This window comes from Echeneis naucrates, chromosome 17, assembly GCF_900963305.1.
Source record: "Echeneis naucrates chromosome 17, fEcheNa1.1, whole genome shotgun sequence".
Lineage (NCBI taxonomy): Eukaryota > Metazoa > Chordata > Actinopteri > Carangiformes > Echeneidae > Echeneis > Echeneis naucrates.
In genome coordinates this window covers 11,691,752-11,705,429 of record NC_042527.1, presented here as the reverse complement: position 1 = coordinate 11,705,429, position 13,678 = coordinate 11,691,752, and the positions used below count along the sequence as shown (strand labels likewise).

Genomic DNA, 13,678 nt, shown 5'->3' with positions numbered 1-13,678 from the left:
GTTGCAGCTGTTAAAATCTCTATGTTTAAATGTAGGTGGAGGGCTACGAGGTGGTGTACAGCACTTTAGCAGGAGATCAGTATGATAAAGTCATTGTACCACGAAATGAGGGAGCCACCACGAAGACCACTCTCACAGGTAAGTGAGGAGGAGTGATAGATTGCTCATTTTCCATTTCACTTGCTTTGTTGTCAATTTCCTTTGAATTATTCAGCATCTGCAGAGCTCAATGCAGTGTTTTTCCCGATGCCGTCTTTATCATCACAACGCATGTAATGTGTACCGGAGAAGCTGGGAAGTGCCTGTGTGTGTTTTACATGGCAGGATTATCTGCAGGGCTAACACTTGGCTGACAGGCTACTGATTATATCAGCTGAAACGCTTGTTATCCTGCGGGGATATTGAAAGGCTGTCAGAAAGGAGGGGGTCAGCTGGAAAGTTTTTTTTTTTTTTTTTTCTAGAAAGGCCACAGTGCTGGAAAGGGCATGGCAAGCATAAGAATAGAAGCAAAAGGTCCTTCTGTCTTTCGAGTTGGCCATTGCAATCAGCGTTCTCATTCCTCCTCCTTTCACTCTGACTTTGTCTCTGCCCCCGACTCTCCCTTCAAATAATCTCTGTCACGCTGGCTAATTTCTCATCTCTTCATCTCTCTTTCTGTAGTTCACGAAGCTCTTTGTGAATGTGAAAGATTGATATCAAACTGATCAATTATGCAGTGTGACCAAAAAAAAAAAAAAAGAAAGAAAAAAAGAAAGCAAGAATTTTATTTTCCAGTGATGTACACATAAATTTGCCAAGACCTCATCTCTGATGTAGAGCTAATTGGACTGTTATGGAAAACTCCATCTAATTGACATGCACATTCCATGAGCAGAGTGTGTAACAGCCCCAGCGTGTGCGATGTTTCTCATCTCTATATTGTGTGTCAAGTTAGTTACCAGTTCTCTCTTTGTCTCGGCCCCTCAGACCTGCTGCCAGGCACAGAGTATGGCATTGGCATCTCCGCCATGAAAGGCAGCAACCAGAGCACGCCAGCAACAATGAACGCCAGGACCAGTGAGTTTTCTATGCCATTAAAAAAAAAATAAAATAAAAAAGTTGATCCACCCACAGCAGAAGTGTACAAAGTGAAGCACAGCACAAAGCGCAGGGTTGTGTTGAATATCTATGCACAACAGCAGTTTTGTTGGCCCACTTATATTTTATCCAAGTATTTCACGGTTGCTGTGGGTCATCGCTCTTGTTCCTACTATTAAAAGCCATTTTAGTGAAATTAAGCAAATCAGATTTTGGCAAGACTTGTGCTATTATAGAGGTGTGTGGCTGTTTTATGTTGCCAGCTTGGGTCAAAGTTCCCATTACAGTACTTTAAAGCTGTAATAATGCATACCATTTAACTAATGGCCCTCTTGTTTCCTCTGCCCTTGATTGACCATTTGAATTTTTATCGTGTTTTGAACTGTTTGGCTGGAAGAAAAAAGGACCCCAATTCACCTGTTTGAAATGTTAGTGAAAAGGAGTGCTTCGCTAATCTTTCCCGTCACGTCAATTGGAGATCACATCGTTCCTCCAGTTGCAGTTATTTTGATGGCGTGAAGGCATTTTGCACATTGCTAAATCATGCCTCAGTTCCCTTTTTACCCTGCTATTTCTGCACTCTGTAAACTACAAAAATGTACCCTGAAAATGTACAACATTTTCAAACTGTGTGAGTTGCTGAAAGCATAATTTCTGCAGCTTTGCATAAAGTTCTTTCTAAGAACTTCAAAACTCAATTGGACAAGAAGATGCAAGAAGATTGAAATTTCTGATTGAATGCTACAAGAGTTAAACCAAGTACAAACACAAATACAAATATTTAAAATTGAAAGCTGCATTAAAACACAAGCTGTAGAATCATTACATTAATAGCCTTTTATGAACTTCCTTTTAAAATTTGAAAACGAATGATTTTTCTTTTGACGCCAGGTTATGAAGCACATAATTGAATCAGGTAATCAACTTAAGTTAAATGAGAAAATTTGAAGCAGATGTGAGAGGTTTCAGACTTTTGGCACCTTTTAAGATTTATGCCTGTGTGTTCTGGTCAAGGGGGAGTTAAGGTACATATCCTTGCTGCGCAGTATCATGACGGTGTATTTAAAACATTTGCTTCTTCTACCTTTTTTTCAAGGGTAAATAATAATAATAATTAAAAAAAAAAAATCAAATTCAAGCTTTTCCCAAAAGAGTTATTATTTTGACACAGGTATATTGTGATCAGGTGAAGAATATTATACCATAACTTCTTTCTTCAAAGTTTCTTAAGTGAGAGATAAGATTTGGCATAACAGAGGAGATCCTAAAATGTCTGATCAGCTTCTTGGCTTGTTGCGGTGGAACCCCAAAGATGCGATATGGCTATAAAATAGCCTGCCTTAATGCTGCGGTGTGTCTCATACTTGCTTCTTGCCTGTTAGGTCTGGACGTGCCGATGGATTTGACAGTGACGGCCTCCACAGACAACACCATCACTCTGGTGTGGGGTGTGGTCCAGGGTCCCATTGACCACTACAAGGTCACCTACACGTCCTCCTCTGGCGTCTCTACCGAGGTAAAGCGGCGCAAAGATGAGCATATGACACGCAGCGTGCGGTTTCCTCGATGCTATGCACTACACATCAAATATCTCTTGTCGTTCTTAAAGATGTGGTGACCTTCCAATATAAGGCATTCAGGTGTAGAGAAATTCTAAGAAATGTACGTTTGATGGCTTCTTCTCGTTCCAGCTGACCGTTCCTAAAGATGTCGCTACCACCACGCTAACAGACCTTGAGCCAGGGACGGAGTACACTATCACTGTCGCAGCAAGGCGAGGAAGACAGCAGAGCAGTGCAGCTACCATAGACGCCTTCACAGGTACAGGCAGTAGCTATTTTGTCACCGGAAACAAAAACAAAAGCTTTTGAAGAAAAGCGGCTCAAACCGACCATGCTCCCCTTTTGTTTCCCTTCAGCCGCAGCTAATATAAACTTTCCGAAGCTTGCAGCGCAGTTTTCTCGCTTTGCTCCGCTCAATGATCAAACGAAGCTAAAGCCAAATTCCTTCCTTTGGTGTTTCGTCTGTTTGGGATAAAGACACGAAAGAGCAACTTATTACAGCAAGAACACAGCCGGAGAACAGTTAAAACAGTGGTGTATAATGAAGTTGAATGGTGAATATAATAAATCAAATGGCACTAGGTAAGGCAAGTCCCACTGAGGGAAAAAAAAAAAAAAGAGCAAAGAAGACCTTGAGGCAGCTATCAGCTGAGTTAAGTTAGTCAAGTCCATGAATTACCTTTTCACCTCTGTTTTGCGGTTCTCAACAACACGCCATCTCGGTTTTCCAGTCGCACTCATTTCCGGCTGATTTTACTGATCCATTTTATCTGTCGTCTCTGAACATTTCTGTCACCACTTAGTTCTCTCTCCTCAAGACTTGTGTCTATCCAGCCAAAGATTTGCCAGATTGCCTGTCATTCTGCTCGGCTCCGTTGGTTTTTGTTATTTTTATGGGGAGCTGGATTAGATTTTTTGGCCCCGTAAAGGATGGTGTCAGTATGTTTGGCATACCTGCCGTCAGGGTTGTCATTTCTTTTCCTCAACCTGCTCATCACCATCATCATTGTCATCAGCGCTTTTCCTCTTCACTTTGTACCGTCGCGGCAGTTGTCGCTGTCATAACCTTCATCGTCTTCATCACAGAGATCATCATGGCATTTATCATCTTTTGCTGTCTGTGTTTTCCTTCAGTGGCATCAGTTCAGCCATCTGGAGAGGGGAGTTGACAGAATGATAAAACGACAGATCAAGAGAATCAGAGGAAAAATAATTAATTACCTGTCATCTTCTCATCTACTGTTCACTTGGCCATATTGGCAACATCTGTCCTCCTGCACCCAGGTGAACTCACCATAAGGAAAAAAAAAAACAAAAAAAAACAAAACCTGTGGAATAATCCAGAGTTTGAGCTCAAATTACAAATCCTAGACTGCCTTTGTGGCGCCACTGCCCTGACCTTCAGTCAGTGATAGTTTGTATATGTCCTCTACCAGTCGCTTTAAGCAGATCTCTGCTTACCACTTATTATTTATACATTTTTTTATGATTTCAGTTCTACTTTCGCTCCCCATTACTCAGAGAACAACAGTGGACTTTTAACGTACCACATGTATTCATTTACATGCATTTCTTAAAGAGTCATTTTTTATTCATTTATTCATTCATTATTATTCTTTTCCAGGCTCTCTAAGATATGTATGATATGTAATGCGAACATCCACGAGAGTGAGAAAAACCTCTCCATAAGTGGAAATGCACTCAATTTATTTATTTATTTTTGTTTTTATTAACAACGAGATTTTTTTTTTTGCTATATCACATCCATTAATATGATGGAGTGATTTAATCTTAGACTTTTACTGAAAGTGAACCCAAAGCGCTGCAGGGTTGACAACAGATATCTGTTATAATGTCATAATCATTCAATGAAAGTGTGAGGAAATTCACCTAAATAGTTTTCTTAAATTGGTAATATAATGAGCAAAGAAGGATTCTCAAAAGCTGTGAAAACTCTATTCAACCTTTCCTCAAGTATCGATTATAATGATGGACTGAACTTAATCTATAAATGTTTTTGAAGGAATTATCAAGACCCTCGGGAACATGAAACCTGGAACTGACATAACCGCAAAACCTGCAGAAGTCATGTGACTCACCACATATTACCTGCATTACCTCCCCGTGTCGTCGTAAACAATTCTGCAAAAGAACAACTTCATTGAATTCATCATCACCAAATCTAAAGATTCTACTTCCATAAAGCTGACATGTGGAATTTCTTCACTCTTCTTAGTGCTGTGGTACAAATTTTCAATGAGGGTGTCCTTGCATTGTTTGTACCACATCTTTTAGTAGCCTAACGCACAAGGATACACATAAAGGCCACTAGCATGGTGTTTATGCAGTGCAGATTTCTGCTGACTGCACAGTGCACTGGTTCAGATGATGGATTGCAAAGAAAAAAATCCTTGATAAATAAGCAAAGGCGCAGTCAGTGTTTCAGCATCTTACCTGTTATTTATACATTAGCACATGGCTAATTAATTTATAATCCTCCACTATTTGCTTCTGTGTCAGCTGCTGCGCTGGTTCATATTCATTACCTCATCTCCTGTCCAGGTCATCTTTTTTGACAACAGCATCTGCTATCATCATCATGTCTCCATTTTCTTCTTGTGAACTGTCCCATTACATCTTCATCTCATTCATCTCGATGGAAGACAATCTCATTTGTTTCTCTTCTTTCAAGGCCAATTAAATCATTACTTCAACATGATTGTGGTCCTTTCTGTCTCTCACCTGTCCCATCAACATCACGCCCAAGGCTAGTTTTCTCAGTTGCGTTATTAATAATCTGTTACATCGTCCCGGACCATTTCCATCCATCACTGAGCTGCTTGACCGTGATGGCAGCCATTTTGTCTCTCCGGCTTTGTACCTGTTCATTAAAAAAAAACAAAACAACAACAACCACACACTCTCCAGTGACCTTTGGAAACCTCCGTTCCTCCAGGAATCAGACCTGTAACCCACCTCTACTTGTCAGAGGTGACCTCGGACTCAGTGTCAGTGGCGTGGAGTGCCCCGGCACCGCCAGCCGACCTCTTCATCCTGAGCTACAGCTCTGCCGATGGGACCGACACCTCTAAGGTGACGCTGGATGGCTCCAAGACGAGGTCACTGGTCCAGGGGCTGCTGCCATCGACTCAGTACGCCATCAGTCTAATCACAATTCAGGGGGATGTTACCTCTGAGCCTATTACAGCATCACTCACGACAGGTGAGCTGTTTGATTCCAGGTATAGGAACATAACTGCAAAATACATGTCCTTACTCCTCCTAACAGTTTTTTTCCATTCATGGAGCTTTTTATTTGCATGTGAACTTAACATGAGTAAAGGAGTAAAGGAACAGCAAAAAAGGTTACCTGCGGACTCTGAAGTGCTATATCTTTAAACTGCTTGTTTTGTCTGACGATAACTCCAGAACCTTAGGATATTTCATTTGCAACACAAAACTAACTTCCGCAGTTAGTTTCAATCATAATGTAGTTTTTGTTAATCAGCTTTAACAATTTATTAACAAATACTTTACACATTTCTGTGTGCATTGTACTGGCGGGGTTAAATGTGACAACTGGTGCTGAACTGTCAAATTTACATTTTTGAATCATGAAGAAATTGGCATGAAGGAATTCTTTTCTTTTTTTTTTGGGGGGGGGGGGGGGTGAGTTAGCGTGTGCGAAGTGAGAAAGAGAAAAGCTACAAATCTGTATAAGAAATGGAAATACCAAGGGAATTGAAATTAACTATGTATTCATACAAATGCTGCCTGAGCATTACACTTGCACCGAGCCACAGCAGAATGAGTTTTGTAATTAGAAGTCTGCCTTGAAGGCTTTTATTTCTTTATTTTTTCTTTGCCAGTCTTTGACACACAGCACCATAAGTCTTAGCTCGTTCGGGTCTTCTGTGGTACCAGATGGCTGAGTTCGGCCATACTCTATATGAAGCTTAAATCAATAGGCAGTCTCAATGGCAATCAAGTGTAGATGAAATTGACAATTTAAATGTCTGGAAATATTTGAGAAACTGCTGATAAATGGTATAGAGAAAGAAGGGGGCAGAGGGAGAGGACAGGCACGACTAATAACTAGTGTAAGTGCAAAAGTGTGCCTGCGCTTTGTACTGAGTTGTGTTTCCATGTCCTCAGCTGAAATGAATGTTTTTTCTTCTCTTCCCCCTTCTTTTATCTCCTCTTACAGTATATCTGTCATTTCTCCATATTTCTTTTAATGAAAATGTGTTAATTCAAACTGAAGCACAAAGAGCATTCAAACCCTTCCCCTTCTCTCTATATATTTTCAAGTATTACTGTTCAGTTTTTCATTAGACAGCTTATTGTGTTAAAGGAGCCTCAGTAACATTTCTTTTGATTGCGGGTGTGCTGTTCTCCTCTGGGCGGAGGGTGAATAAGATGAGGGACGGTATTTTAACTTTCCTGGAAAATAGACAATAGGCAGAAGACAAAGGAGAATTTGTCTTTATTTCTTTTTGAATGAGGGACAAAAGAGAAGTCATTAAAAGGGATACTGAGAGAGGGTCAAGGACAAAGTTTGAAGTCAGCATTTAACAATGAACATTTTAACGTTGCGTCAGACACTTGCTGTCATCTGAGTTTGGTTCCAGGTTCGTATATAACCATGGCACCTTGAAGCACTTTCTTTCCTACCTCTCTCCCTCACTCTCTCTCTCTGTACATTCACCCACACATGATGATAAGCAGATTTCAAGGATGAAATTGCACTGGGATTTTGGGACAGATATACAGTTTTACCTCTCTTTACATTGTGGTAATTTCAGTGTCCCACTTGGGCTCTCATGTGAGACCAGCCTGGCTTTCATTGCACAATTACTTGTTTTAAGGGTTACATTTGCTGCATCTGCAACACTGCAAACACGCTACTTCTCTTACACATCTTAACCGCAGCTGGAGTCGTCTTCATATGGCAGTGAGCCGCTAGCTGTGGTCAGCGTGAAGGAGAGTCTTCATGTGATTCAGCCAGATGGTTCATTCATGTATTAACTTACACAGAGCAAATTGAATTGTGATCTTCCAAGGGGATTCAGTTAACAGGACTAGATACATCTGATGGAAGTATTCAGTAACCTTCATGAGGAAATGTTATTATTCAACCACTGCTCTTTGGGTGTCACCTTTGCCAAAGCAAATACAATTAGTAACATGCATGAGTGAATAATCACAGATTAAAGTAATTCTAGTGTATTGCATTCTAGGGGAATTTAAATGAGGATAAGGCCAAGATTTAAATAACAGGCCCCGTGCTTATGAATAACAGCCATTATTTATTAATATCTTGTTCAAAATGTTGGTTTACGAGTTTGTCCCCTTGGCCTCCTCCTTTAAATCTTTGCATGTTTGCTCACGTTGCTTTCGTCGAACCAATAACCTTTACTACAGGAGCTTTATCATCTCAGGAGACTCGCGGGCTCAGTTTCTATGCTGATGTTGGCCACATTGTTTTTATCGCTTGATGTATTATTGTTTTTTTTTAATTTTTTTATTTTTTGCATTTTTGCATTAAAATGCATGCACATGTGCTTCCACAGCCCAAGGACAGGTCTGTTTATGTTAATGTAGTGAGGAGATTAAAACTGACCCAAATGATGAGATTAATGAAACACTCGCAACTTTCAAGGGCATTGGCTCTTTTTAGATCTTTATGTAAATTTCTGAAGTCGTTAAACAATAATAAAACAATAATAAAGCACATGTGTTCCTGCTGCACATTACAGTACTGCCCAGACTGGCTTTATTGATAGATGAGGTTGCCCTTTAAGCCACTCCTTTTCTCTTAGTCTCCCATATTTCCTATTAGAGCAACGATCATTTTGACCATGTTATCACTCCTTTGCCCATCATCCCCTTCTAGGCATTGACCCACCCAAAGAAATGACAGTGTCAGATGTGACCGAGGACGCAGTGACTATCTCCTGGATCAAACCGCTGGCACCATTTGAGTACTACAAGTTGTCCTACCAGTCAGCCAGAGGTAAATAGTTTACATACTGTAATATTTGTCCTCAGAGCATTTTTCTAATAAATTAGCATAGGCGGCATTCAACATTTCCTTGCTACAGTTAATGAACATGGCATTTGCTCTAGTGGGTGTAAGCTGTTTTGTAGCAGAGCACCCCGTGACGCACCCGGCTATGCCTAGTTAATTATAACATTTTAGCAGTGGAATTTAATTGAATATTTAATTAAAATTCACCATTGATTAAACATTTACTCTGTGTCGCAAACCGTTCACATGACAGCCAAGCTGCAGTAAATCTGCACAGGAAAAATTGTGATGTTCTGATTTTTGTATCTCTCTCTCTCTGTCTCTCTGCTGTCTTTTGCAGGGCGAGTGGACAGTGTGGTGATTGACAGCGATGTGACCAATTACACATTGTCCAGTCTGTTTCCTGCTACAGAATATGAGATCAGTCTCAATGCTGTCAGGGGGAGTCAGGAGAGTAAAGTGGTCAGCACTTCCTTCTTCACAGGTGAGAGTTCAGAAAGAATCATTATTAGGATCTTGTGTAATATCTTTTTTTTTTTTCAGTGAATGACTTTATTGTTTACTGCAACACGAACAAATTTTGGAATAAGTGTAATTTTCTGGCAGCTTGTTTTGTGCAACCAACAGTCTAAAACCTAAAAATACAAAATTTTATATGACAAAAACAAACAAACAAACAAACAAACAAAAAAAAAAACTTAGCATCACATCTCAGGACCTAAAATGAGAGAATGTTTGATATAGTATCTGCAATGTTTAGGTTAATAATCAAAATACAACATTGAATATATTGTTCACTTGAACTGACATGATTTGAATAATTGTTTCAGCCTTAAACATAACTTTTTGTTTTGAAAAAAACGGTGTCCTGTATGTAGCAGGCTGTTGAGCCACCTTCCTACATCTAGCTTAAATCCTTGCTGTAAACAAGTCCATTGAAAAGCAAAGGCATCAATTGTTATATTCCCTGTAATGATCTGCTCTCATAAAACAATGAGCTGCATTGGATTAAAACACGTTCCCCGCTCCTTAGGCTGCAACTCTTTGATAAATGTTTTGCCTGCAAGTGGGAGGTGCACAGGGAAAGTGTTAGACATGCAAAATGAACGGAGGATTGCTCTTCCTGCGCACCGATTGTTTTTCCCTTGGCAACACACAACAGCTTTGCGTCAAGAGATTTGCACTAAAATGAGCAGCATACACGAGCACAGACGCACACTCACTGATACCAAGTCAAAGTTAAGTGCACAGATGACATTACAAGAGGAGCAATCTCTGCTGTAGCGATATATGAAACTGTCCATTCTGTGACCCAGTAATTGGTAAACGCCTCACAATTCCATGGTACTTGTTCCTTTTCTCTATTTCTCTGCCCTCCACCTCTCTGCTCCATCTGTTTTTTCTTAAATCTCCCTTACCAGTATCTTTATCCCCCTCTTTCTTACCAATCCATCATGAAGTGAAAATTGAGTTGCTTTCAGACACTTACCATAGCGACTAAATCTTAAAATAGGAAAAACAGGAAGCTCAATTTTAAACGCACGCATGTAAATATGAGACGCTTTTTTGTTTTGTCTGTAAAAAGAATTCCACTAACCTAAGATTGACACACTCTGTCCTAGTGCTGTATGCAAAATGATGTGTGTTTGTGTGCGAGGGAGCTGAGGAGAGCACAGAACAAGGCAGAGAGGGGGAGAGCAGAAGGTCTGTTTGCATGCCAATGAGACCGGCAGCCAGCCGACTGAAGAATCCAGAGAGAAGGAAAGAAGCTGAAAGAGACTATTTAACTCACTTTCACTCTCCGTCTCATCTCGCTTTTTATTATCAGCTCCCTTTTCTACCACTCACCATCTGCTTACAACAAGGAGAGAGCCACTGGGGCTGTAATGGCCTCAAAAGATCACGACTCCAAAGTCAAGCTTGTTAGGAATAGTAAATAACATTTATTTCATTGCACAATGGCAAACAAGACAATAAAATAATCCCACGTCGCTCTGTACGTAATGACTTGAATTGCTGCTTATTTTACTTGTTCTGTTCTGTATTGTTGGGGGGATGGGGAAAAAAAAATCAACAAGCCATATTTAATTTTGCGAACACAGCAGGTGCTGCTAATTTAAGATGAATTTGGGCGGGCTGACACTAAATGGACCATGTGAAGGCCTGTTTAAGAGGTAATGACAGGGCTCATTAGATAGGTGTCAAGACCCCTGGTAAAGTATCAATCTCCCACATACTGAAGGTTGGAGGAAGACTATCAACGTCCCTTTTGCTTGTCCAATTCCTTTTAACATTAATCTCATAAATGATCTTTTATTTGAATATCCAATAAAGTCCCAAGTAAGATAGAAGGACAAAAGCATGATCCAAGGTGACGTATAAATAAAAGGAAACATATGGCCAAGGACATGTTGTCAGGCAGCGGGAGTGGCAAACTCGAAGATGTAAAATAGAATTTGAGAGGAAGAGAGGCGATTAGTGGAGAGTCTAAGAGAGAGAAACAACCAGAAAAGAAGAGCTTTGTCCTCATCTCTGTGAGGCTTGTTATGCTGAATGTATCTTTGGTGTGCAGCAGCCTGCAGTTTTGGGGTTAGCGATCTTCCAGCCCCGTTTTGTGTGTCCTTGCCTCAACACATTTCCACTCAAGTGCTATTCCTTAACTTCGAACCAAATACAGATACCACGCCAGGTTATGGGGCAGTCCGTATTTTTAACTCGCATTCGACAAAAAAAGAACAGAAAATATTTGTTATTCACAGAGAGGGAACAAGTCAGCAAGAAATCTAATCAAAAAGAATATAATAATGTTAAGTCCTTGTCCTTGCACACTGCATGCTCAGGGAAAATCGCACACTTAATAGTAAACTTATATGGTAATGTTATACACAAATGATTACTTGTTATGAATTTGCCTAAGGCCCCTTTCCTTAATGAATACCAAAGAACAAATAACTCATCAATACTTTCTGATGCCAAATAAATGGACAGCCAAGCGTATTTATCTCCGCACAGTGCATCTACTGGATTTCAGCTTGGCATTAAAGTTTCCAATAGTTTAACTTGCTGGTGCAGCAGATACACATTTTTACCGGGCCACGGCCCGCACCACATGAGTTTGAATACTCTGCCACATTCACATTCAGTGTAGCTGTCGGGTTAACTTGGAGGACAGACTTACACTCTGATAACCTGCTTTTTTTTTTTTTACATTGCAGTTTCTGCAGTAATGAGAGGGGATGCAGAGATAGACTGGAGAGTAAAATGGCCCAGTGTGTCTTACTAACTGTACTGTCTGCTGCAGTGTGGTCCACATAATGACCACAGACAGAACGCAAAACAGGCCACGCTGGCCAATCAACACAGCTGGGTTGCTTCCAGCTCAACCATGCACCAATAGTTAGCTTAAAACATTTTTTCTTCAATTTCTCAAACATATTATTCAAGCCTTTAAAATCACGCCAACTTTATAATGTCAAATGCAAACTGAACACAACATATTCTCGACCGGTTGTCTTCAATAAATCCAAGGGCAGAATCTAAAGCTTTTCTCTGCATCAACATTATTTCATGAGTTAGCGACACTATCAAATAAACTGTTAGCCGTGAACTTGTTAATGTGTCGAACTGCTGATTTTGTACAAGGATAACTTTATAAGCAAAAAAAAGGCTCATCAGATAATGAGTAAAGTCTTCATCTTTAATTGTCAAAACTGACTAGTCAGTCAGTTTTGTGCTTATAACCCTAAGCAGACAACTTCATAAAAGTAAAAAATATTATTATAATATTAAAATATTATTATGAATAAATTATTTTAAGTATCAGAGTAATGAAGCCATTACCACTAATGTAAACTACAGCTAATTGGTCTGGTTTTCTTGATACAGATGAATAATGAATAAGATTCATAAGAAATCGTCTTCAACCCTAATTGTATTTGCAGATGAAACACAGTTACTTTTCTTAGGTGTAGTCTTAATTATTTTGTCATTGAAATATTATTTGTTGCACTCAAATTGGTGTATAGTTAGCTAGTGGACAAAGTCGGCCCACTGGACTCTCTCTAAGTCAGCCGAGGCTCAGGGAGTGCACTAAGCTTTCGACTCACTTCGCCACACAATAAAAATCCCTTTGGCATTAGAACCTTTAGTATAACATGGAACCATCATAAACAGTGTTGTTGTTTTTTTTTTGTTAACCTTTGGATGTTTGACTTGTTCTGTAGTCAGTGCTACACTGTGCTGTAATTCTGCTCAGTTCCCATCATCATTTCAGTATCTTGTCCCCGTGGGTGCATACATTTGTGGATTAATGTCCGTGTAGCATGTTTTTGGCAGCTGACACTTGAGGCTAATTGTGCAGAGATTCGGATCGTCATCATGTAACTGCACCGTTGCTCCACACTGTAGTCACATAACAGCCTTAGTTCCTTTTCTCTACGCACCGTTCGTCCTGAATCCAGACGGGCTCTTATGTGCTTGACTTTCAGATACAGATCTGAGTGTTTGTGTGACGTAGTTGGCTTGAGCCTGTGATTCACCAATGCAATCAGGAAATGGAGAGTGATGATTGGATTATCACAGGCCCTGATGAAAGAGGATGACCTGTTTATGTTTTGTTTTGTTTTTTTTTTTTTTGGCCACCTCAGCTCCCTCTCCATTGCCATCTAATTGACTTGGCAAGCGTCCATTACATTCACTTAAGCCTTTTTGCAAATTAGGAAATTATTTTAATCAGGTTTGTTCACCGATTGCAGTGAGAAGAAAGAGTCTGATTCACTTCGGTGTGCTAATGAGCACCATTCCTTTTTAATTCTGATGAGGGCAAGGCGATATGAATGACCTCATCTGGATAAAGCTCTGGAGCACATGTTGTGTTCTATGTTGTCCTGCCACACTGTCTCTGCCGTGCCAAAGTAACACACCTGAGGAAAAATTGGGTTTGAAACGTTGAGGTTAAAGGTATAATTAAATTCAAACTCAATTTTGTCATGTCCAGCAGTCTGAGAAT

General features: G+C 40.0%; 1 protein-coding gene across 1 annotated transcript in view; it reads left to right on the top strand.

Moving 5' to 3' along the window:
- tnr (tenascin R (restrictin, janusin)) overlaps positions 1-13,678 on the top strand; it is a 59,003-nt gene that overhangs the window by 17,632 nt on the left and 27,693 nt on the right. Inside the window, exons 13-18 of the mRNA XM_029525119.1 lie at positions 36-138; positions 967-1,056; positions 2,460-2,593; positions 2,769-2,898; positions 8,536-8,655; positions 9,011-9,154. Coding sequence (XP_029380979.1) covers positions 36-138; positions 967-1,056; positions 2,460-2,593; positions 2,769-2,898; positions 8,536-8,655; positions 9,011-9,154 — 721 coding nt within the window. The remainder of the gene's footprint in view (positions 1-35; positions 139-966; positions 1,057-2,459; positions 2,594-2,768; positions 2,899-8,535; positions 8,656-9,010; positions 9,155-13,678) is intronic.